The sequence below is a fragment of the Fundulus heteroclitus genome, chromosome 2 (assembly GCF_011125445.2).
Source record: "Fundulus heteroclitus isolate FHET01 chromosome 2, MU-UCD_Fhet_4.1, whole genome shotgun sequence".
Taxonomy (NCBI): domain Eukaryota; kingdom Metazoa; phylum Chordata; class Actinopteri; order Cyprinodontiformes; family Fundulidae; genus Fundulus; species Fundulus heteroclitus.
The window spans coordinates 23,334,937-23,360,069 of NC_046362.1; the positions used below are offsets into that span (position 1 = coordinate 23,334,937).

The following is a 25,133-nucleotide window of genomic DNA, read 5'->3' on the forward strand; positions in this document are numbered from 1 at the left end:
TTGTAGATTTTTTTTGGCCAGGGAAATTTGCTGTTACCTTTTTACAATTCATATGTAATAGACTGTCAATAAACATAATGGAAGGAAGTTTTAATGCACAATTCAGTTTTACTTTCCACTTCATTTCATAAGTATTTGTAATAACAACAAATCCTTTCTTTTTTATCTATAAACAAGTAAGATTTATATTCCAAAAGCACTTTTTTGAACGGAAGTGTCAGCTTTTCAGTAATAAACGTCACTTGGAAACCGTTACGTAGAAACGCGGGGGCGGGGCGTGATGGGACGTGGTATATTACTGAAACCCGGAAGTAGGCCAAACAAACGCAAACATTTTAGCTTCGTTTTAGTTCGGACAATATTTTACCTCGACAGTTCAACATGGGAGCTACGGGAAGTCAGCTCAGTAAGGAAAGCCTTTCAGAATACCAGGTAAATGTTCACTTACTTTTAGAAAAGTTGGGTTTTAAACTCGTAAAAAAAGCGAGGAGAACTTGCTATTATCGGTTGGACGTTTAATGTAATAAACCAAATTTAGACCCTTATATCAGATAGCTTGTATTCTTTTTTTAAAACCTAATATATTGTTTACTGTAGCCACCTGTTGTTAACGTAACATGGTAAAGTCAGTGTTAGGATCTAGACCTGGGCTATTTTTGCTAAACTGTTGACTTTTGTATTTCATCAAATTTTAGGAGCTGACGTTTCTGACAAAACAGGAGATTCTCCTGTAAGTTAAACGTTTTAAGTAAGTTAGGTAATTTAAACTAACAGAACTTGCTATCAATGATTCAATTTTGTTTTTGTTTTTTTTTATTAGTGCTCACAGGAGATTCACAGAACTACAGGCGAAAGCTGATAGAAACATTCAAAGCCACAGAGTACCAATGAATACTATTCTTACTTTACCGGAGCTCAAGGTAAGCTATTTTTTATTTTACGATACACAAGGCGTGCAATTTTTTTAAAAAAAACTCTTCTTCACATACTGTAATGTCATATTATAAATGTGTAGCTCATGTGGAAGGTGAAAGCGCTGATAAATTGCACTAACCTTTGACCTTGTTCTCGTCACAGTCCAACCCTTTCAGGAAAAGAATCTGTCGTGTGTTCTCCACGTCTGAAGCAAACGATGGAAGCCTCTCGTTTGATGATTTCCTGGATCTTTTGAGTGCCTTCAGCGACTCTGCCACTCTGGAAATCAAATCCCACTATGCATTCCGTATATTTGGTAAATAAAATAGGCCTAAATCTTGAGCTGGGTAACTTTGTGTCGAAAGATGCCAGTGTTTGTAATGAATATATTTTTTTTTAAGACTTTGATGATGATGGAACCCTTGATAACCGTGATCTGGAGAAGCTGGTTAACTGCTTGACCGGTGAGACGGACGAAACAAAACTGACTGATGATGAAATGAAACAGCTGATTAACAACGTGAGTTTAAGTCTCTTCAGTGTTGTGAGGAGGAAATCTGGCATATTAAAACAGCATGTGTCTCTATGTTGGTACGCTGTAGCCTCATTGGTGCCTAAAAGGTCTCTCTTGCTTCTCATTTAGATCCTTGAAGAGTCCGACATCGACAAGGATGGGACGGTCAACCTGTCCGAGTTTCAGCATGTCATTTCAAGATCTCCAGACTTTGTCAGGTGACTCTTATTGTATTTACCTTGAGAAATACAACATTCCACTTATTCTCATGTTTTAACTTAATTTTTCATTTCCCAACAGCTCTTTCAAGATTGTGCTGTGAAGTCTGGCTAGTGTGCTTTGGATGTCTGTCACCCTTTAATTTGCCTTACATTGTTTCATTTTAAGCAAAGACTATTTTAAATACCTGCCTTAATATATATTTAGCTTTGAATTTTATCACTATAGCTGTTTTATTACTTAAACAAATGTATCCCTTTTTAAACTTTTCCAAAATAAAAAAAAGGCTTTCAAAGTATTTGGTCACAAACGCTTCCTTTATCATATGAACAAACATTACAAAACATATTTAATCATAAACGTTAAGGTATTTGCTGATATTTCCTGGCAGGCAGTCCAAAGTCCAATGTAAGTGGTCACAGGGGTGATTCTGGGACATTTTTCAGATCCAGTACTTCCTTCTCGACGGCTGCAGCAAACGTATTCCACGGCCCGCAAACCACATCGACAACATGCAGGTTCTCATTCCTGAAAAACTCCACACACTGAGGCTCGTCTAAACTGGCAGGTGTTTGGTGTCCAAGTTGGCCGTATTCTCCTGAAAATATAAGAAAAGAAGGTCAGGCGAGCTTAATTTAACTGGTTAAAATCAAAATGTCTGTTGGTTCAAACTCACCCCATCCCCAAGTGTAAAGACAGCCCGTTGCTGAAATTAGAAAATATGGTGTATAAGTATTGGTTTCACCCACTGAAAAAAAAATAAAAATAAATCAGCATATTTCATTTTAAAAGAATTTGATTTGTTACTTGTTACTGCAGCTGTGTGCCGAGAGCCACAGCTGACCGTCCTGATCTCACACGTCGGACTGACATCGACCAGAGCTGGGAATGCCTGGATTGAGATGAACACTTCCTCGTGTGGGTCTTCAGCAGGACATGTGCCGACACTGCCGCATAGTCCTCCTGTTCAATGCATTGAAGGACACTGGTGTTTTAGAGAAGGTATTACTACTACTACAGTGGTTTCAAAAAGTGTCCTCACAGGCAGCAAACGGAAAATTGCATTTTACTGTAACCCGGGAAAGCAAAACATGTTGGGAGCTACTAGATTTAAGTGTTTACAAGCCAAAATCAGAAAAGCATGTTGGAAGTAGTTCCTGAATTACCTTTGCTATCGATTAACCCAATAAAACACAAATGCATGGCATCAACATAAACATAACTTCCTTGCAGTATTGGTACTGCAGGGAAATTTGCTTCCACAATAAAGGGGAAAAAAGCAACCTCAAAAGATCAATGTGGCATTTTAAAATTAGTCAACGTTAAAGTTTAACTGACTGATTCAGAGTTTTTTTTCACCCTGTTGGAGTTTAAATAGTAACTTTTTAACCGTTTTTCATGAGTGCAAGACATTGAGCCGTTATGACTACAGTTTATTCTCTGCCACGTGCTGGATCACCGCAAAACACTTAAATATTCTATCACTGACTGTGCTTTAGATTAAATACTTAAAAATAATTATTTGAAAAAATAATTTGGACCCAACAACACAAGTTGATTTGTTTTTTTTAAACCTACACTGGGCAACATCCATTACTTTTAATTGTAAAGTATTTACAGCATTATCTTGCATATATTTACTGAAAAAAAAAAATCATAAGTGTCCCAGACTGAAACGGCTTCTAATCTGCATCTGTTGCTCTAAAATCCAAAACAAATGTTTCGTGATCATTCTGCCACAAAATTACCTTTGCAAAAGGTGCTGATTACAACCCTTAGCATAGAGCCTTCTTCCTGATCTTGTTGCTATTAATAGTCTGGGTAGCCTTTTTTTTTTGTCCGAGAATGCAGCATTTTCATGCACGACTAGTTCGAAGAACCCATTTGTTTGACCATAGAGCTGGTTTGCATTATGTGGTTATTCAAACCAGGTGTTTTCATGTTGAAACAAAGCTGATCCCAACCATGTGAAAATTTAATAAAACTTTATTGTAGTAACATTTCACAGTGTTACTTAACATTGTTGAGCTGTCTGAAGGATCACTGTTTAAAACGTCCCTCTGAGGATCACCGTTTTAAAAAATATCTGCAAGATTTTCTCTCATTTTTATACAAATCGCATTTAAGTTAAATTGCGAGTCTTATTTTAGATGGCAATATTTACTTCAAGTTTCTCTATCATCGTTGTCCATCATAATCACAAAAAGTTCAAATACACTTGTTGGAAACGTGAGCTTTAAGGGTAAAATCAGAATGTTGGTTTTCATTCCATTTTTCTTTGCAATAACATTTTCAAGATGTGTCGGAAATTTGTAATGAGCGTAAACGAAAACGCAAAAGGTGAAATATATTTAATTCATATTCAAGTGAAGGAATCGCTTTATTTTTGACTAAAAATTATGCAATCTCTAAAACATTCTGACAAACCTGCTTGCTGGTCACTTTTCTGCTGGGAGGTCTTCCTCAGACCTCTTGATGGAAGTCCAAGTTGGCCGCTTTCATTCCAGCCCCACACATAGAGGTCACCCCCATCTGAAATAAAATGTCGCTGCTATAAATTTTTTTCCCCCTCTCCCTCGGGTCTTTGGTATAATTCCTTTAAAACTTACCACCAATGCAGACAGAGTGCCAACCTCCTGCCGCCACAGACCTCATAGACATCCCCCACAGAGCCTCCACTGTCCTGGGCTCCTCCTCAGGGATGAGTCCTCCATGCCCCAGCTGACCGTGGCTGTCAAAGGAACATATCCAATCGTAAACCAACCTATATGCAAGAAAGCGTTTAGATCAGAACCCCCATTTGTGAGCCCTATACCTGCCCTGGCCCCAGGTATAAACAGCTCCAGCAGCAGTCAGAAGGATGGCATGTCCTCCACCCAGTGCCAGGCTCTTGGCTTGGAGGTGAGAAGGCAAGGGGCGGAAAATGGGGGGTTCAGAGGCTACGTATCCTCCTGGTACCAATGGCAAATGCACATCTATATCGAAGATTCAAAGGAAAAATCATTTCTGTGCTGCCATTTGATGCAAACGTTTGTACATCTTCCTCAACTGTGCAAACTGTGTGCAAGCCCCACACCTGAGCTCTGCGACCGATGGACTATCTCCGTTCTCCACGACGGAGCCTCATCCTTGCTCTGCAGGTCCCAGGACTCAATCCTGTCCGGGAAAGCAAGGGTGAGGTGCGTTTCACTGATTACTGCATCTTCACAGCCCCGGGTGTCCAGCACAGCAGGACCCAAGGGCTCGCCGGAGATGGATGCAGAGAAACCAGCCAGGCGCACACGCCTGTCCTCTGGAGAGCAAGAAAAAAAACGCACCGGGTTTGAGGCCATACAGCCACTTTCAGATCCTCCGCTTTAAACATGCAAGGAATCCCCCCCCTAAAAATAGGCTTACCATCTAAAAACAACGATGCTGTCCGGCTCCAACTTGCTCTGATTTTACTTCTGCCCACATGGTTCTTCAGCTGCGTGGGGACCCTTACAGCGCTGCTGCTTTCCTCCTTATCGGACTTCTCCTGGACGCATATTTGAGCAAAGGCATTGAAGCCAAACCCAAACCAGCGCATTCAACTCTTTCTTACCCGCCACGTTCCCTCCTGAGAATGCACTACCACGCAACCTGGATTCTGCAAAGACAACAGGAACAAGACAGCCGGGAGGACTACGCTGCGCATGCGCGTTTCCAACCACATGACAGCCGATCGTGATGCGCTGCGCACAGATATGAGACGATAACGCGTTGTTGTTGTTGTTGCACGTTACGTTTATTTTCATCTTCCCACGTCTGTAGTATAAATGATAAAATACTAAACACACCAGGAATGTAGTGGAGTGACAAAACTGAAAACAAAAGTACAAGATAATTTCAGCTGGTGCAAAATAATACATTTCTAATAAAGATTTTGAAAAACAAACCATATATTTTATGTGGATAAAACATAGTTTAGATCAATAAACAAGGGACAGACATTTTGTAAGGATCAGCCATATAGGTCAAGAAAAATGTGCCCTTTTTGGAAAACAGCATCAGTATCGAATTAACCCAGATCCTATCAAAATGGGATTTTTTTTCTCCATGTGCTTTAGCATCAATATATATATATATATATATATATATATATATATATATATATATATATATATATATATATATATATATAGTAGGAATGTGCAAACAATTAGACCCAACAGAACTGGATTATGGTCCTAATATGTAATGGAGAATTACTGGAGTGTCATTCAGCTGGTTAGCCGTTATATAACCCAGATTACATCGGTAGACGTCAAGACTTACCCTAAACACATTTTATCTGCGAATTGAAAAAGGAATTGTAAAATAACAGTCTAAACTCAGTTTTCTGTTGTAAGCAGAACAGATTTGTGCAAGGATTGCATGAATTTTTGCAATTTACATCTTCAACATGAAATGAGAGGAATTATATGCAAATAAAGATGCTCTAAAGGGAGCTTTGGTACAGTAATCCTGCTGGATATTGACAACATGTCACAGAATGTCTAGAAAAGGTTATTTGTGACCACATATCTTCTGTGCTGAAATCGTATAACCTATTTCATAGAATCTTATTGCTTTTAAATCATTTTTTGTTCAAATAAGATAATTCAGATAATGTTAAGAACTCACTGCTGGAAAAAAAATCTAAATATCTTCACTTTTCACCACATGATTCCCCCCCAAACTACTTAAGACCCCCAAAAGGCACTGTAGCTGTGTTTTTCAGGGCTCAGTTCCTCTGCCCTTTTCTATTCCGTCTTCCCTGCTTCGGATGATGCCGTACTCCATCGCTTTATCCAAACAGTTCTGAGCAACCTTGGCGGCAGGATCTGGTGTGCCCTCTCTTTGCTTTGCAAGGACAGACAGTATTTCCAAAACTTCACTCTCCATAAGCGTCTCAGCCAGACCTTTCTCCGCCTGCATCATATTCTGCACTATGACCACGCCGCGGTGACGCAGGTCGATTATTTCACTAAGCAGCAGGGCCTGGAAAATCTCGAGCCAGTGGGTTGTCTATGAAAGACGAAGCACAGGAGTCAGGCGGAGGATAACTGCAGCGATTAAGAATATAAAAGAAAAAGGTTTCCTTACAGTTCCAGGGATTCGAGTGCAGATCTCCGGCTGTTCGGCGGTCAACATGGCCAGGGTGCCTGCAGCGGCTTTCCGCAGCCTTTCATCCTCTTCCCCGCAGTAAAGCACGAGAAGCTTCAGGCGATCGTTCCCCGTGGCCACGAAAAGCTTCTGCACCTGACGACACACGGCACCGGTTTATTTTCCAGCCTTCCTTCCTTAAGATATATATTTACAGTGTCTTATGAAAATATACCCCTTGAACACTTTTCCATTTTGTTGTGTTAACCATACATTTCTTAACAATTTTAAAACACACCAACACAAAGAAGTGCATAATTGGGGAATGAAAGATGTTTAATATCTGAAAAGAATGGCTTTTAGGCCAATTGCAAACACAAGCCAGAAAAGTAAATAGTCTACCTGTGTGTAATTTAATCTGAGTTTAAACACAGCCGTTCTATGAAAGCCTCAGCAGTTTAATATTAGTGAACAAATAGCATGATGAAGACCGAGGGACGCTGGAAAGCTGGTCAGAGAGAACGCTGTGAATAAATTCAAGGCGGGGTTAGGTTATAGGACAACACCTCAAGCTTTGGACGTCTCATGGTGCAGGGCTGCTCGATATCAGGAAAACACGGCATAATGTCGGTGAAGTTTGGCATTTGTACATGATGTCTCATAAATAAATGATTAAAACACAGTCAATGTCTTTCTGCTGAACAAGGATCCCAGATAATTATTAGTCAATCCAGGCAAATTAAATTAACTGCAAGGTTTTCTTAAAAAAATTGCTTCTGCTATTTTTTTTTTTTTGTTTTTGGCCTACATGAAAATAACTCTTTGGCAGGAAAATAAAAGCCTGAACCGCCTATCCACCCTGAAAGATGGTGGCTGCAGCTTCGGGGTTATGAAAATCCTTTTTTTTTCAGTGGGAAACAGGCAAGCTGGTCAGAGTTAATGGTAAGATGGGTGGAGCTAAATACCGGGTACTAATGGAGGACAATATGATAGAGGCTGCAAAAAAGACTTGACACTAGAGCAGCAGAACCACAACCCTAAAATAAACAGAGTACCCATGGAAGGGTTTTAGCGGAAGCATATCCGTGTGGCCCAGTCAATCTTCAGTTCTAAATCCAAATGAGAATTTGTGTAAATAGTTTAAAAAACTGACAGTGTAGCTATTTCGCAAAGAATATTTAGCATACAATGTATGTCTCTGGTAGAGACCGACTCCAAAAAGATTTGCAGTTGTAATTGCACTGATAGGGAATTGTGCTGCTCACAGTGGCCTCACGTTGGAGTAGCTCTGCTGTTTTTATTATTTTTAAGGAACTTCAATTCCTCATTTTTGTGGATCAAGATTGCTTTTCTTGGACGGTTTACTCCACTGGTGTTGGATACTGTGCTGCTTAAAGGATTTTTGTTGGTGTTTTTTTTCCTTTTTGGGACATTTGTTATGACGCGTAATCATGGAACAAGTTGGTATTGTACAACCTGGAGCATCTGATTAACATCTCAGAAGCTGTAACAATACAGCTACAAATCCCCAAATCCCAGATGAGCTGAAAAGGAGGCGTAGAGGATGTGGAGCCGGAGCATTAGGAAGAGAGAGAGATGGAGGAAATTTAGGCCATCTCTTCCATTGATCATTCTCAACAAACTTATAAAGATGTCCGGCTCTGTTCTGGGGACCCTTCTAGATGACTTTGCAAAGAAGGACCTTCATAAAATGAAGTACACTGCAAAAAGAGAACTAAAAATAAGTAACATTTTCTTAAAATGAATGTATTTCTCCTTGATTTCAGCAGGTAAATATGATTATCTGCCAATGGAATGAGTAATTCTACCCCTAAAATAAGATAATTAGATATACTGCACTTGAAATAAGATGATGGAGATAAATTGTTCCTATTTTAAGTGTAAAAAAAAATCACTTTTTTCTTATTTTTAGTTCTATTTTGCAGTGTACATTATGGACAACAATGATCGTCCTCTTCATCAGACTGTCTTCAGTCAGAGGTTTCTCCAGAGACACTTTAAGAAGACCACTACAGGACATCCTTCCTCCCTGGACCTATCACCATCTCCAACAACTCGTTGAAGAAACCCCATAACATGAGTTAAAACAGCATTTAATTTCCCTTTGGGATTAATAAAGCTTTGTTGAGTTGAGTTTGTGGTTGTCAGGTGACAAAATGTGAAAATGTTCAAGGGGTATGAATGCCTTTGAAAGTCACTCTTAACACAGGTGTTAAAGATAGGCGTGTTACCTCTGTACTTAAAACCAAATTACACATGCACTCCGTGGCAGCAGCTCGAACCATCTCGTTCTCCTCAAACATGTAGCTTTCAATCTTTGATAAAGCTTTTTCCTTGATGATCTTTTGCCTATGAAAAGAAGATACTTGAGAATGTAGGAGTCTTAAAAAAAATGATTAAAGCAAATATAATCACAGTACATTAACATGTAAAAAAAAAAAGTTAAATGTGTCAAGCCTTTCTTTCTTGTAATCTTTGATTATGGTTTACAAACAATGAAAACCAAAAAAAAATCTAGTTTCTCTAAAAATTTGATTTCTGTGAACAAATTAAATATTGTAAACTCATTGTGTCACACCCTAATCAGCTGATTAACTAAAAACAACTGCAAAGGTCCCCCGAGTCTCTTAAGAGTCTCCCAGTCTGTGCCGGTAGGCATGGGGAAGGACTGCTGACAGGACAGATGTCCAGAGGACATCAGAAGTCATCGGCAGGCTTCACAAGGAGAGAGGAAGCCATCAAAGGTCATTGGAAAAGACGTTTGCTGTTCACAGAGCATTGGATCCAAGCATATTCATAGAAAGTTGAGTGAAAGGAAAAAGTGTGGTAGATAAAGGTGCATCAGGAACAAGAATAACCGCTGCCTTGAGAGGGTTGTAAAGCAAACTCGATTCAAGAAATTAGGAGAACTTCGCAAGGAGTCGACAGAGACTGCGTTATGAGCCACTTTGCCTATCCTGAACCGTATCCTGAACCGTATCCACAGATAAGAGTCTTGATTGTTTAAAGCAGAAAAAGAATTGGGCCTTTGCTCTGTGCTCTGAAGTCCTCTTTTCAGATGAAAGCAAAGTTTGTATTTAGTTTGTAAATCATTGCGCCAGAATCTGGAGAAAGAGCGGAGAGAGACAGAATCCACGTTGCTTGAAGTCCAGTGTGAAGTTTCCAGAGTCAGAGATGGTTTGGGGGGGGCAAGTCATCTGCTGGTGTTGGTCCACTTTGTTTTCTGAAGTCTACAGTCGTCTATCAGGAAATTTTACAGCACTTCATGCTTCCCTCAGCAGACATGCTGGATGATACTGATTTTATTTTCCAGCAGGACTTGGTGTCAGGCCACACTGTCAAAGGTAGCAGCGGCTGGTTCAGTGGACATGGTGGTAATGTGCTTGACTGGCCAGCAAACTCACCTGATCTGAGAGAATCTATGGGGTAGTGTCAAGATAAAGATTAGAGACACCAGACCTAGCAATGCAGATGACCTGGAGGCCGCCGCCAAAGCAACCTAGACCTCAATTACAGGTCAGCAGAACCACAGGCTGATCGCCTCCACATGAATTCCTGCATCAGTGCAGGCTGTGATAACTGGAAGCTCAACCATCTCTGATTAAAATATCCTTTTTTTTTATTAATCTCATGAAATATTCTAATTTTCTGAGAGATTAAACTGTGAGCTTTCATCAAGACAGATTAAAATATTTGACTGTAATGAATGTATACCAGTTTCACCTTCTGAAATGATTTACAAAAAAAAGACTAAACTATTTCACAATATCCTGAATTAAATTAATATAAATTAAAATGGGGCAAAGGAATCAAAAGTAAATGAAATTTAAGTCTCACTCTGTAACGCTGCAAAACAATAAATAAATAAAAACATAACTGGGTCTGGCTTGCGTAAACCTTAATCTTCACAGGAATTTGCTAATAAAAAGGGGAATTATAATCTAAACCTATCTTTAAAAAAATGGCCATTGACTATAATGGGATTATGTTTGACCTCTGAAAAAAATTGTATGAACCAGACCTCAGAACCACATTAACTCTGATGTTACGCAGTTCATTACTTCCCACCACTCATTTATTCCTGGGGAAATACTTCCACCTAGTGGCTAACCTGAGTCTTTCGCTGATGCCGGCCAAGTTGGTGAGAGCCATCAGAGATTCAAAGTTCTGCAGCAAGGTGCACTCCAGATTCAAAAGGTTCACGAGTGGCCGCACCACCTCGTAGACCTGCCAAAAACATACAGAAATGTCAAGCGAGATGCTGGGCTTGCATTGTTTTAATCAAATCTACTTTCTGCCTTTATTTATCTTTACCCTCTCTCCCGGAAAGGCGATCTCTGGGTTAGACGTGATGGCTATTTTTGCCAGGGCCTGTGCAGCTTTGACCTTTCCTATCTTTGTGTTTTCAGTTCCGAGGGGGATCAAAGCCTTTTGAGAGGTAACACAAAAAAAAAAATTTTTATCTTTCAATGTGCAGCCTTCAGAACACATTGCCCTCGCAAAAGTATTAGCGGGATTTGATGTGATAGATCAACAGAGAGATTGACAAGGCTGTGAAGTAAAAGAAAATAACATGATTTTCAAATTTAAGGGGAAAAAAAGTATTCTGTCCCAAGTCAGTAGTTTGTAGAACCACCTTTAGATAAAGTGTCACCCATTATAATATATTTTGATCTAAAGCCCTCCATCGTAGCACGTTAAGCCTTGCTGTCCATCAGGAAGCTGAACCTCCGTCCCACGTCTGAAGTCCTTTACATTTTAAAGACCACACATCCTCCTTACCTTTTCGCATTAACCGCTACTTTGTGTCGATCTATCACATAAAATCCCAACTAAACACCTTTGAGTTTGTGGACGTCAAGCGATGAAACGTGACAAAGTTTGACGTCTGCGAACGCTTTTTGCGAGGCACCGTATATGCGTCACGATGTTTTTACCTTTCCTCCACCTTGGGCCACCACGGTACCTCTGTCTTCCTGTCGCTCAACCAGAGCCAGGAACACCCTGCAAAGACCAAGGGGCGTAAGGAAACCTACAGAAAAAAAACGGTCAAACAACACCATTTGTGTCTCTAGCAAATTACCTGGCAATGAATTCTCTACAAGCCTCAGTGAGGGCAGGGCTCTCCTGCTTGACCATACACACCAACGCCGACACGACGCCAGCTTCCAGGAGCTTAACTAGCCTTTTTTCCACATAGGTCGGAGCATCCTAACAGGTAATAAAATAAAATAATCCACATTAAAACTAAAGTTGGTACAGCTGAAGAGTCCCAAAAAAAAAAGAAGCAGTTGTGCGGCACCTTGGGATGCTCCTCAGGCACGTGCTGCTTTGCATACTTGGCCAGCTCCACCAGCTGAGGGTCTGGTTTCTCCACATCGTAGCTGTTGGTGCAATTTACTAATGTGGAGCCCACGGCAAAGAGCACCGTCTTATCCTCAGACTGCATGAAACGCAAAAGAAATGCACGACGAAAAACGTATATTAGCGCGGTGTGAGTAGATCAGGCGTGTCCAAAGTGCGGCCCGGGGGCCATTTGCGGCCCCTGTGCTGATTTTGTGTGGCCCTCCAACTCCATTTTAAGAAAGATTTGGTCCACCAGCACAGGTGGCTGATGCAAATGCCAACTTTTTATTCTTAATTAGGGCAAAATTATTATAAAATCTTGCAATTTAAAATGTTAGGTAAAACAAAGAGTGATTATTTTTAATAACCACACTTTTTACATCCTATTTAAATTCTTAATAAACAAGACCACATCTGTCCAAGGACATTTTCTCAAATTAAGACTTTGGTTTAATTTAGATTTGAATTCATTTATTAAAATTGGCTAAATAGAGCAAGTGTTTTCAAAGAAATACTGACCCAAATCCCATTCTTAAGTTGCTAAATAAAAAAATAATAATTTTTTCCCCTTTGTTTTTTATCAAGCCCAAAATAATTTGCTAACTGGATGACCATCTTTTGATAAGACAAAGGAGCAAAAACCCTTTTAGCTTCGGATCTATCATGATTTACACATCCCTTTCTGGCTGAATTTCTGACTAATTTGTTAAATAAAATGATCCTGTGTTGTAGAGCAGGTAAAAAAAAATTCACATAATTTTTTGGTTGTTTATTCATTATTTATTTATTCATTTTGTGGCCCCTGAGGACCTCTGACTTGATTAATGCGGCCCATGTGCCAAAAAATATGGACACCCCTGGAGTAGATGGTCATGCTTGGCGACTCCCATGACTAGCTAAATATAAAAAAAGGTTTGTATTTCCACTTGTACGCATAAAACCAGAGGAGCGGTACAACCTTTGCCAGGTCAAACATGGCCAGGAGAGCATTTTTGTCTTCCACTAGGTCCTCCTTCACGTCGGCATCGAAAGTGAGGTAGGCGAGGCCTTCCACAGACCAGCGACGGGACGCTGGGGGAAGAGACTCGTTACACAACCACCTAAATGGAGCAGAGGTGATATTTTAAACGGACACGTCGACACTTTAAAAGGACCAGAGGTGATCGGGAGAACCTACTTCCTGCACTGCTTGGCGAGCTTGAGCGTGGATCCCTCTGCGAACTGCTTCATGCTGAAATCCGTGCCTCCCGCCGACCCGAGCTTACACAAGCCCTGCGGAGCAAGCCGGAGCAAAGCGGTAAATCTTTCCCCCCCTGATAAGACGCCATTGCTCCCCGTCCGCTTGCGGCACTCACCACAAGAGCTCTCACGCGTATCCTGTCGTTCTCGCTCTTCTTGTAGAGGTCCTTCAGGAGCGCCACGCCGTTGGCGGTGATGAAAGAGGCCCTCTTGGCCTTGCCCGCGGCGTGGATGAGCGCCTCCACGGCGACCTGTTGGTGAGTCACGTCTTCTGAGGCGCAGAGAGAGATGACGGCGTCCATCATACCCGCCGTTTCCAGGGTGATGTTGCCCACGTCGCTCGGCCCTTGGAGGAGCACAGAGACGGTCTGGATGGCGCGCAGTTTGCCATCGAGGCCGGGTCGCCGGAAGTGTTCCCTATGAAGAATAAAAAAATGAATAAAAACTCAGAAAATATTTTCTAGGACCTCTTCTGGTTAGTTTCGTGTAAAGCTTTAGAAAGGGTCGACTCACTGCACATATTCTTCACAAAGTTTATGGAAGTTTTCTCTCTCTTTGTCACTCTTGAGGTCGTCGTAGAGTTTGCTGAGCAGCACAGAGCAGCTCATGTGAGTGTTTTCCGTAAGAGGCGGTCCCTCGGAGAGCTCAGCCACGGTCCCAGCCACCTGCAGCATTTTCTTCAGCCCTACGGAAGGACAAAAGAGCGCGCAGCGCCTCAGACAAACTTCAGCTTTCAATTCTTCAGTGCTCTGAAAAAAATATTTGTCCCCTTAAAAAGTTTCTTCTTTTTTTTGTCTCTGCTTTTTTCTATGATATTTCAGATCAGCAAACAAATCGCAGAAATCTGACTGACTTTAAAAAAGTTGTTTTGAAATTAATGATTTCATTTATGAAATGAAAAAAGCAGCCCGGCCTTATGTGGAAAATCATGATTTAACTGGACTGGCCAAACTCTGGCCTGACTACAGCCAGACCCAAAGAACCGAGACCGGCAGCAGATGACGCTGTGGCTGGCCTGTGGGTCTCGATGCCTTATGTCTCACCCGGTGCTCTATTTCACTCTGCAAAAACCACACTAAAAATAAGTAGAATTTTCTTAAACTGAGTGCATTTGTCCTTGATTTGAGCAGGCAAATAAGATGATCTGCCAATGGAACGAATATGTTCATCCCTAAAATAAGATAATTAGATAAACTGCACTTGAAATATGATGATGGAGATGAGTTGTTCCTATATTAAAAATCTTATTCCATTGGCAAATCATCTTATTTGTCTGCTCAAATCAAGGACAAATGCACTCAGTTTAAGAAAATTCTACTTACTTTTTAGTGTGGTTTTTGCAGTGCAAGATGGCTACCATGGGGTGATGCCTTGTGTCTGTCTATCTAGGACAGTGGCGGACTTTTGGAGCCCGCCACTGATGCCTTGATCAGATGTCCTTTAGTAGAGCAAAACCGCCCTGGCACATGTTCGAAAAAACTGAACCTGTCTGACAACACCAAGTAGGCTAAAACTTCTCAAAAAGCAACAAATCTTGCTATGATACAAAGACATTTAAGAACAGATAAGAAAGGCGTCAACGTCCTCCAGTCTGGAAAGGGTTACAAAGCCATTTCAAAGGTAAGATCAGAAAAAAAAAACCACACACACACACACACACACAGCGAGAACCATTATCCACTAAACATATAATAGTAGTAAACCTTCTCAGGACCGGCATGCAAAATTACTCCAATAGGGCTTCAGTGTATCAACCAGGAATAAAAGAATAAAAGAGTTCACCGTTCATGATTCAACAACAAGAAAAAAGAGACTGGGTAAAAATGTCGCACGTGCGAGCGTTGCAAGGCATTCACTGCTGACTAAACAGAAAATAAAGGTCCATCTCACAATATTCTATGCAATGGCAATACAAAACAGAATTTTTTTTTTGGAAGGCTGCGTCTTGTTAAATCTCGATATAGCATTTTAGAACCAACATCAAGGCAGTCAAACTTAGAGGCGATAGACAGCGTGACGGTCTGGGACTGCTTTTCTGCTGTTGACCTGAATGCAGCATGTCCAGCTCTGAATGGCTAAGAAAAGGTAGGTTTTGGATGAGCCTAGTCAAAGTCTGCAGATTGATTAACTGAGACGGTGTCCTTCACAGCAAAAATAAAAGACTCATTGCCAGTTATCGCACACTGTTAATGATAGTTGTTACGGCAAGGGTTAAGAGAACTAATTAGGTTTAGGGGGTAATTGCTTTTTCCCACATAGGGTCAAGTTGGTTTTTCCAATAATATGGGAAACTATCATTTGAAAACTGCATATTGCGGTTACTCCGGTTATCTTTGTCTGATGTTATAATTAATTTTATAATTTAGAAGATCTGAAACACTTATATCTGCCAAATAAAAAACAAACAAAAAACAAACAAACAGAAGTCTTCCATAGAGGGACAAAGATCTTTTCATACACTGCAAAAACAGAACTAAAAGTAAGTGAAATTTTCTTGAAATCGTTGTATTTTTCCTTGATTAGAGCAGGTAGATAAGATTATTTGCTGCAGAAACAATTCATCTCTAAAATAACACAATTAGACACCCTGCACTTGAAATAAGACGATAGAGAGGAATTGTTCCTGTTTTAAGTGCAAAAATCTCATTCTATTGGCAAATAGTCTTATCTACCTGCTCAAATCAAGGAAAAATACACTCATTTCAAGACATTTTTTACTTATTTTTAGTTCCCTTTTTGCAGTGTAGCACTGTTTTACCTCCTCAGCATAATGTGATGCATCGGGAAAATGAGGGAAGTGGTTGTTTTACATCCACAAACACACTGAGATGGGTTTTTTGTTTCCATGCAGGTGCGTTTCATACCCTGGTCTATCACCCACAACGCCAGGGAGTTGTCGGGGTTCTTCAAGGACTTGCGGGGCACTTGCTTGACCAGGAGGTTGATGGCGCTGTCTCTGCCGGGCCCTGACACGTTAGGTGCCGGGATCATTTCCAAGAGGTGACGCAGCATCGAACGCAGCTCCTTGGACGGTTCTGTGCCAGATCCATAAAGTAAATCACCCCGGAAAGCATAACCCGACGGGTCAGTCTCTTCTGAGTGTTGCCAAGTCCAGGTTACTCACCGGGAAGTATGGCTTCATCTTTGCCTCTGATCTCTCGTTTCATGCCCTCTGTCAGAGCCTCAAACATCACCTGCAGCAGGTGGCAGGCGGCCAGAGACACAGCGGAGGCTCCTGACCCCATTACAGCACACAGCTGGTCCATCCCCAACTCGTTCACGATAGCCATAGTCTGGAAATAAAAAACAGCAGGTGTCAGCATCCGTCGGAAGAACATCGCCGGAGTTTCTCTCATTCCCTCTCAGGCCAATGGAGAGACTTCACTTCAGGCTTTTAGAACTGGAAAATATTATTCTGCTTTCAGATCTTTCTAAATAAAAATAGAAAGTATGCATAGATGTGTAATTAAAAACATTCCTGCCCTTACTAATTTCTTCTGCTCTTTTGGTCCTTTGTCACATTCATATGTTTCAGATCATTAAAATGTTTTTTTTTTTTATTCTACAAGATAACCTCAATTACTACAACCTGCAGTATAAAAATCTGGATTTTATTCTTTCAAAGGGGCAAAGTCAGATACAATGATTTAAAAAAAACTCATCAATTAAAACAATATCCACTAAGCGTTCTTGCTGATAGTGTTAACTTAGTTCTTTTTGAGCCTGAAAAGAACTTTGCACTGGGCGCTAGTAGACAGTCCTGCAATGCCTCGTAGTAAAGTGACAGATTGGCGCCGTCGAATACCAGCCCAATAAAATGTTTTTTTGCGCTTTTCACACTTGATCTTGGACCTTTTATCTTTCTTTTTGTGCTTTTTTTACACTTAATCTTGGACTTTTCCTCTTTTTTTTTTTGCACTTTTTTCACACTTGATCTTGGACTTTTCCTCTTTCTTTTTGCACTTTTTCACACTTGATTTTGGACTTTTCCCTCTTTCTTTTTGCACCTCTGCTGGGGCGTTGCGGACTCGCTCGGCTCCATTGCTTCACCTTGTTCACTCCTTGCCCTGAACATTGCACAGTATCGTACTTCCAGTCACGTGGGCAAGCTATGGTAAATACACACAAAAGCGCTTCATTTACTAACAATTAAAGAATTTAAAATAACTTAATTGGAAACTCCCTGTGTACAACCAGAGCGGGCTGCTGGCGTAGAAATTCGTAGTCATAGTACTTGACTAGGCCCCGTTAAAGGAAAAAAGGAACCTATCTAAACCAACCTGTGAAAATAGAATTGCCCCGAAGCCTAATAAATAGTTGTGCCCTCCCTCTGTGCCAACAGCTGCCATCAAGCGTTTCAGGGAACAGTCTTTTACTTGGCAGTGGATGAATTAAAAATCTCCCCCCACAGAATTGGGGACCTTCAAGATTCTTGTTAAGTAAACTGTGATGGGCCTTTGCGTTCAGCAGCAGTTTTTACCTAGAAACTCTTCCATGAATTAATTTCTGATGAGTTTCTTTCCTATTGCTCTTACTTTTTTTACTGGGACATTTTTCCTTGTTTATTAGTTCCATATCATCTTTAATTGATAACTTTTTTCAGCCCCTTTTTCAATTTTTTTCTCCTTTGGCATTTTTACCTGCTGCTAAGCGCTACGTGTTACACTTTTATGTAGAAGACGTGCCCCACCAATAAAGTTTTCAAATCTAAAACCTTTTTTTTTTTTAAAGTCACCAGCAAGGTCAATACAGCTGAACGTATACATGAGGAGTTTATCTTTTGGTGAACCCTTATGCAGAGTCAAAGGATACAAAGAATGAAAAGAAATAGCGGGGAACACGCTTACTCTTGACTGATGTCCTGTGCACAAGCCCACTAATGTCCTGAGAGCAGAAAGGACAACATCCTCCTGCTTTGACAGGAGGAGTTTCTGGATCAGCTTCACTCCGTCGTTGCGGAAGATCTGCTCGGCTCCTCCCTCATCTCGGGACAATACCACCAAATTCTGAGCTGCCTGAAACATAATATTTTGGTGAATTAAATTTTTTACAGACAGATCAAGAACATCCAAACGGATTAAAACGGAGCGAGAGAAAGTTACTCCATCTGTACCTTCTGTCGATCGGAGTCTTTAGAAGAGGAATCTAAGAGGACGGAGAACATCTGCTGCACACGAGCATCTGTGGAGTTTAGTTGTGCCGACTGAAAGTTTAAGAGAAAAGACTAGAATTAGCTCCAGTTTCATCAGGATCCAGACACACGCCCCAAACCAGCCAGCCTCAGGTCACCTGCAGCTGGATCTGTGCTCCCAGCTGTCTGAGCAGATCCTGGAAGGCTCGGTTTTTGGGCTCCAGCTGGGCACATCTCTGAGCATCCAGGAAAGCCTGGTCGAGCCGCCCGAGCTTCTCGTAGGCCTGAGCTCGCCGAAACCGGGCTTTCACGTCGCCCGGGTCTGTGTCGAGAGCTGAAACGGGAGGACGGCGGTAAAAGTTGACATTTGCTGCGCATGTGAAACAGAAATTCAGCAAACAACATACAGAATAATGATAGATGTGATCTACAGATTGCAAAGAGTTTCTATTTCAGAACATTACTTTTTTTTGGGGAATAAAAAACATAACAGTAAATGCATTATTTACACCTTTAAGACCTTGGTCTGCAAGACACTTGTTATTTTATCAAGAATTACAAATGTATGACTTGTTTTTTTTTAATGATCCTGTTAAAACAGCTTTTGAATAAGTAAACTTTAAAACTGAAAGAATCTGTAACAGATGCAAAGTTAAAACAAGTCAGACAAGGCAAGGCAAAGGCAAGGCAAATTTACTTATATAGCACAATTCAGTACAAGACAATACAAAGTGCTTTACATGATTAAGATATACCAAAAAATAAAATGTAGATAGAAAATAGAATAAAAGCAAGTAGGGATAGAATGTAGTAACAAAAAAGAACATTAAAAACAGTAAAACTGTTTAACTAGAACAGTCAAAGGCAATTTTAAACAGATGTGTTTTTAATCTTGATTTAAAAGAACTCAGGCTTTCCACACTTTTACAGTTTTCTGGAAGTTTGTTCCAGATAAGCGGAGCATAGGAACTAAATGCTGCTTCTCCATGTTTAGTTCTGGTTCTAGGTATGTGGAGTAGACTGGAGCCAGAAGACCTTAGTGGTCTGGAGGGTTGATACACTGATAACAAGTCTGTGATGTATTTAGGTGCTAAGCCATTTAAGGATTTATAGACTAACAGAAGTATTTTAAAGTCTATTCTCTGAGATACAGGGAGCCAGTGTAAGGACTTTAGAACTGGGGTTATGTGCTCTACTTTCTTAGTCTTAGTGAGGACGCGGGCAGCAGCGTTCTGGATCAGCTGCAGCTGTCTGACCCACTTTTTAGACAAACCTGTGAAAACACTGTTGCAGTAATCAATTCTACTAAATATAAACGCATGGATTAGTTTTTCCAGATCCTGCTGAGACATCAGTCCTTTAATCCTAGAAATGTTCCTCAGGTGATAGAAAGCCGACTTTGTAATTGTCTTTAGATGCTTTTGAAGGTTCAGGTCTGAGTCCATCACTACTCCCAGATTTCGGGCCTGATTGGTGGTTTTTAGCTGAAGCGACTGAAGCTGTGTGCTAACTTTTGATCTTTCCTCTATTGGTCCAAATATTATTACTTCAGTTTTGTTTTTATTCAATTGGAGAAAATTTTGGCACATCCATGCATTGATTTCTTCTAGGCATTTACTCAGTGCCTGAATTGGTTCATAGTCACCTGGTGACATGGTGATGCAGAGCTGTGTGTTGTCTGCATAGTTATGGTAGCTGATGTTGTTGTTTTTTATTATCTGAGCTAGAGGGAGCATGTAGATATTGAATAGGAGGGGACCTAGAATGGACCCTTGGGGAACCCCACATGTGATTTTTGTCATCTCTGATGTAAAGTTACCTACTGATACAAAAAAGTCCCTGTCCTTTAAGTAGGATTTAAACCAGTTGAGAGCTGTACCAGAAAGGCCGACCCAGTTCTCCAGGCGTTCTAACAGTATGGAGTGATCGACAGTATCAAATGCTGCACTGAGGTCCAATAGAACCAGCACGGTGGTTCTTCCACAGTCTGTATTTATATGGATGTCATTAAACACCTTAATAAGGGCGGTCTCTGTACTGTGGTGAGCACGGAAACCTGACTGGAAAACGTTAAAGCGGCTGGTCGTAGTTAAGAAGGTGTTTAATTGTTGAAATACAACTTTTTCAATGATCTTACTGATAAAGGGGAGGTTTGAGATGGGCCTGTAGTTCTGGAGTAGAAGTTTGTCTAAATTGTTCTTTTTCAGCAGTGGTTTGATAATTGCTGTTTTTAGGGACTGGGGGGAAACACCTGACAGAAGGGACGCGTTTATTATCTGAGTCAAATCAGACGCTATGACAGGTAAAACTTTTTTAAAGAAAGCTGCGGGGAGAACATCAAGGCAGCTTGAGGAGGAACTTAACTGCTGAATTTTCTGCTCTAAGCTTTTGGAGTTTATTTGGCTGTATTGGGACATTTGGTCAAAATCAATTCTGGTAGGAGACAACGTTGGTACTGAACTTAGTATGGATGTACAAACAGATCCTCTAATGTTTTGGATTTTTTCAGTAAAGAAGTTAGCAAATTCATTGCAGGCCCTGGTGGAGTGGAGTTCTGAAGCCACGGACACAGGAGGATTTGTTAACCTGTCGACTGTGGAAAATAAGACACGAGCATTATTAATGTTTTTCTTAATGATCTCAGAGAAGAAAGATTCTCTTGCATTTTTCAATTGTAAGTTATATCTGTTAAGTCTCTCTTTATAGATGTTATAGTGAACCCAGTCCTATTAAAACCCAGAACCCTGTACTCACAGGCTGAGGAAGATAAAGACTCTATGTAAAGCTCATCCTTTAGCTCTCTATTAAGCAGCTGCTCCATATAACCAAGATAGGAGACACAATGAACTCAAGAGTTTTATGAGGTAATTGCAACTTGCCGTTGTTAAAATGTAAATCTGTTGCTTAATGTATAGCTTAACTGAGTTTTTTTGTCTCTTATTTTAAAGTCAGTTTAATTTTTTTTTTATCTCTAGGTCTGGCTTCAATTAGATTTACTAGTACAATTGTTTTTGAAAGGCTGTATGATATTAGTAAAACATGCAATTATAATATTCTTGTTGGTATCAAGTGCTAATTAAATTAACCCAAATTTAGATTTAGATAGTCCCTCAGGTGTGGCTATCAACAGCGGTGAAAGCAATTCAGTCGACCCAATAAATGACTAGCAGCGCAGAACTGAATAAAGTATAACCCTTTGAAACAAAGTGCCAACTTCCAAACACAGGGGAACCTTGGACTACAGGTTTAATTCATTTGAATAGGCAGAAACAAGTTTCCCCATTAAAATAAAGAAATTTAAATAATGGGTTCAAATCCCACAGACAAACATTCTCGAAACCTGCCTATCAATCCAAATCTGTTATTTTGAGCATAATATATGTTTTATTCCTTTAGAGACATATGGCTAGGAACATTGTAATGAGAAACATTAATAGAACAAATATTAAAGACACCCAGAGAAGTTTTCGTGAGATGTCGCTTTGTGTCTGAAAAGTTTAACAGGACGGTTTTGGGAAGGAAAAACTTCTTTAATCGTACGACCAATGAAGACATCATTTCCTCTCCATCACCGCTGACTTCTTTGCTGTCAAGTGGAAACAGCAAAACAAACACGTCCCTTTGCCGAGGAAAGTTTGAGTTCAGGACAATCCTCAGCCAGTTCATTTTGGAAAAACTCCTAATCAAAAGTACAGTAGTAATATAGTATCTAAAGGTTCAATGTCACCCACTGATTTTGCAGTGACATTCAGAATTTGATCTATTAGCGAGCTGCAGCGACATGAAAGTGAAAAACAAAACAAAAAAGAAACATCTCTTACAAACTTTTCACCCCAAGCCAGGTGATTCAGTCTGTACCTTAAATGTATATAGCCACATTATATGCCTATACCAAAAAGACTAAATTCCAGTTGATCATGGTAAAATAAGGTTGTACACTCCAAGCGTCTATCCTGATAGTGTCTTGATAGTCCTTTTTGAGCCTAAATAGAACCCTAGGAGCAGGCGCAATGAGCAGATATAAACAGACGTGACACCATCTACCGGCAGGACCATAGAACTATCAGAAAGCCAGATGGCGACAAATAAATCACTAGTAAATAATGCCAGACAAAATCTGACCCCCTGCAATGCTTCACGGTAAAGCGACAGCTTGGCGTGATCGAAGGCCAACCGTTAATCATTAAGTAAACTGATTTACAGAAACTGTAAGAGCCTCATATCAGAACATCAATGAGAAATAAATAAACGGAAACAGGTAAGAATCAATCAATCGATCGATTGATCTATTTATAACATTGTTTGTACTTACGGCTGTAAAGGCTAAGAGGAGCATTCCTATCACTATTATCACAGTTTTAATAAGGACTTTTACTCATGTCCATCAACTCTGCAGTCACATCTGAGCATCGACAGCTTTAGCTCCCGCTTCAGTGAACACCAACACAGTTCGCTGGGAGATGCTACTTACAAATTGAGAAAAAACAAAGCATAAAACGGCCAAATAACAACTAATATGGCAGCAGGACAAGGTAATCTTTCATAAAAACTTTGTATGCATAAATAAAAATAAAAAAGTCTAATAACATGGCTATGCACCTTTACATCTGTTTTATGTGGGGAGAAATTGAACATTTTAAATATATTTTTAATTTAATTTACATTCTTAAACGTTTACACCATGTTTGATTCTTTAGCTATTTATTTTAGACAAAACCTTCATGTTTTATTCTAATCTCATTTTATTGTTAGTTGGAAGTTGTTCAGACCGTGACGGATTCAAACGTCTTGGGTCTCCTTCCGTGTAGTTTCTGTCTAGGTACGTCACCATTCTCACATAGGCGTGCATGCATGTGTGTGTGTTTGCATGGTTGTTTGTCCTGTGTGTCCATGTGCTGCCCTGTGAAGGACTTGCAACCTGCCCAGGATGTACCCGGCCTTTCCCCTGGTGACCCCTAGAGATGGGCACCACCCACCCCCCTGCAAAGATAAGCAGGTGTAGATGATGGATGGATGTTTTTTCAGTATTTTCTAAAAGAATATGACCCAAAAAGAATATAAAGATATCTACACGGCACCTGGTCGGACTACACTCAAAACGTCTGCACACCTAGAGACTCCAAGTACACAACAAAACGTTTTTAAGGGCTAACAAAAGTAAATTTTGCATATGCCTCTTTTAATTTGCCTATTTTTCCTGGCTTTTATTCCCATTCTTGTTTAACTTTTATTCTGTGCTTTGGTGGTATCTCCAGGGTTTCCCCCCAGGCGTTCTGTAGTACCTTGTTAATAATAATAAGTATGGGCATTTCAGCAGACTGATTGAATGCCCTTTAAACAAGGTGAAACGTGTCAGCAATAAAGAAACTTTTATATGAGCAGGCGATCCTATGAACAGAGTAGAAGCAGTCGGACCTTTGGAGGCATCAGCCTCCGCCTTGCTGTACTCCTCCAGTTTAAGGTAGCAGGCGGATCTGTTGCGGTGCAGCACAGCGCTGTCTGCCGGGCTGTCGCTCAGCTTCAGCGCTTGGGTGTAGCAGCAGGCAGCGCCCTGCATGTCTCCCGCCTTGAAGAGGCTGTTCCCCTCCTCCTTCAGGGCTGCGGGGTCCTGGGTTTAACAGGAAAGGTGAGGAACGGGCTTCCACAATGCTTGCAAAAAGTGATGGGGTGGGGAATAAAAAAAAGTAAAACAGCCGATCGGCTCGCTGCGGCTTCCTTACCTTCTGCTTTTCACTTTCGCCCATCTTCGATAAGTTACACACAACGCGATGCGACTTTAAAGGCTGAGTTTGTGTTCACATGTCACTCATTTTTAGCACGAACGGTGCAATCTTTCAGCGTCTCCCGCTGGTACTTCCTGGTGTACGTAGCACGTTGATGACGTTCGCGTGCAAACCACGCCCCCTCCTGCGCCGCTTTACCATAAAAGGAGGAGGGCGGCCAAATCGTTCCCGTCTCCTTCTCTACTGTATTTGGTTATATTTCCATTCTGCGATGTTCTTCAGTGCAAAGACAGTTTCACCAAGCTGCGTTTTGTGCTAGGGAAAAAAAGGCAATGCATAATAAGGTCTTTATAAGCAAATCCTTGGCTAAATGCTTTGCAATAGATCAAACGTACATTCAAAAGTTACAAGCATTTATTTATGCCAAGCACATTATTATAGATAATGGATGCCCTTCAATAAAGTAGAATATAATTGCAAAGTCAGTTTATTTCAGTAATTAAAAGGGGAATCTCGCGTAATTGTTTTATTCTTTAATTCAATTCAACTCAATTTTATTTATATAAAATTCAAGAAACATGTCATCTCAAGGCGCTTTACAAAGCCAAATTCAATCATATTATACAGATTGTATTGCATTGTCCATGGCTTTGCAGCAATCCCTCATACTGAGCAAGCACGAAGCGACAGCGGAAAGAAAAACTCCCCATTAACGGGAAGGTAAAAGCAGAACCAGGCTCAGTATGAACGGTCATCTGCCTCGACCGACTGGGGGTTACAGAAGACAGAGCAGAAACACAATAAGACAGACAAAAAAGCACAGAAGCACACATTGATCCAGTAATCTGTTCTACATTAGATGGTTGTAGCGGGTGAGCTGTCTTCCCTGGATGATCTCACAGCTAATAGAGCGCCAGAC

General features: G+C 40.6%; 3 protein-coding genes across 3 annotated transcripts; 1 reads left to right on the forward strand and 2 right to left on the reverse strand.

Moving 5' to 3' along the window:
* The first annotated feature begins 209 nt into the window (after positions 1 to 209).
* On the forward strand, positions 210 to 1,946 carry LOC105918245 (calcium and integrin-binding protein 1). The gene is made up of 7 exons (XM_012853293.3): positions 210 to 432; positions 696 to 730; positions 821 to 920; positions 1,078 to 1,231; positions 1,317 to 1,435; positions 1,559 to 1,647; positions 1,730 to 1,946. Exons 1-7 carry the CDS (start codon positions 382 to 384, stop codon positions 1,749 to 1,751), a joined length of 570 nt encoding a protein of 189 aa, XP_012708747.1. The 5' UTR covers positions 210 to 381; the 3' UTR covers positions 1,752 to 1,946.
* On the reverse strand, positions 1,947 to 5,321 carry LOC105918244 (RCC1 domain-containing protein 1). The gene is made up of 8 exons (XM_021310998.2): positions 5,045 to 5,321; positions 4,725 to 4,940; positions 4,464 to 4,623; positions 4,258 to 4,379; positions 4,076 to 4,180; positions 2,456 to 2,611; positions 2,325 to 2,354; positions 1,947 to 2,246 (listed from the first exon to the last, which is right to left on the reverse strand). Exons 1-8 carry the CDS (start codon positions 5,214 to 5,216, stop codon positions 2,065 to 2,067), a joined length of 1,143 nt encoding a protein of 380 aa, XP_021166673.2. The 5' UTR covers positions 5,217 to 5,321; the 3' UTR covers positions 1,947 to 2,064.
* An 80-nt stretch (positions 5,322 to 5,401) lies between these two features.
* Positions 5,402 to 24,372, reverse strand: unc45a (unc-45 myosin chaperone A). Its single transcript, XM_036151237.1, has 19 exons — positions 24,212 to 24,372; positions 23,907 to 24,099; positions 18,650 to 18,825; positions 18,474 to 18,563; positions 18,208 to 18,375; positions 16,485 to 16,653; positions 16,225 to 16,395; positions 13,874 to 14,045; positions 13,477 to 13,777; positions 13,299 to 13,393; positions 13,080 to 13,221; positions 12,078 to 12,218; positions 11,859 to 11,986; positions 11,713 to 11,779; positions 11,090 to 11,203; positions 10,887 to 11,002; positions 9,007 to 9,124; positions 6,755 to 6,910; positions 5,402 to 6,676 (listed from the first exon to the last, which is right to left on the reverse strand). The coding sequence occupies exons 1-19, from the start codon at positions 24,233 to 24,235 to the stop codon at positions 6,386 to 6,388; spliced, it is 2,832 nt and encodes a 943-aa protein (XP_036007130.1). The 5' UTR covers positions 24,236 to 24,372; the 3' UTR covers positions 5,402 to 6,385.
* Positions 24,373 to 25,133: the final 761 nt, after the last annotated feature.

Coding starts and splice junctions, on each gene's coding strand:
- LOC105918245 (XM_012853293.3), top strand. CDS start 382: ATGGGAGCTACGGGAAGTCAGCTCAGTAAGGAAAGCCTTTCAGAATAC. Junction 731..820: donor ACAAAACAGGAGATTCTCCT/GTAAGTTAAACG, acceptor TTTTTTTATTAG/TGCTCACAGGAGATTCACAG. Junction 1,436..1,558: donor TGAAACAGCTGATTAACAAC/GTGAGTTTAAGT, acceptor CTTCTCATTTAG/ATCCTTGAAGAGTCCGACAT.
- unc45a (XM_036151237.1), bottom strand. CDS start 24,235: ATGGGCGAAAGTGAAAAGCAGAAG. Junction 16,654..18,207: donor GCACAGGACATCAGTCAAGA/GTAAGCGTGTTC, acceptor TTTTATTTCCAG/ACTATGGCTATCGTGAACGA. Junction 11,780..11,858: donor TGTAGAGAATTCATTGCCAG/GTAATTTGCTAG, acceptor TGGTCTTTGCAG/GGTGTTCCTGGCTCTGGTTG.
- LOC105918244 (XM_021310998.2), bottom strand. CDS start 5,216: ATGCGCTGGTTTGGGTTTGGCTTCAATGCCTTTGCTCAAATATGCGTC. Junction 2,355..2,455: donor GCACACAGCTGCAGTAACAA/GTAACAAATCAA, acceptor TTCTAATTTCAG/CAACGGGCTGTCTTTACACT. Junction 2,247..2,324: donor TCTTTACACTTGGGGATGGG/GTGAGTTTGAAC, acceptor TTATATTTTCAG/GAGAATACGGCCAACTTGGA.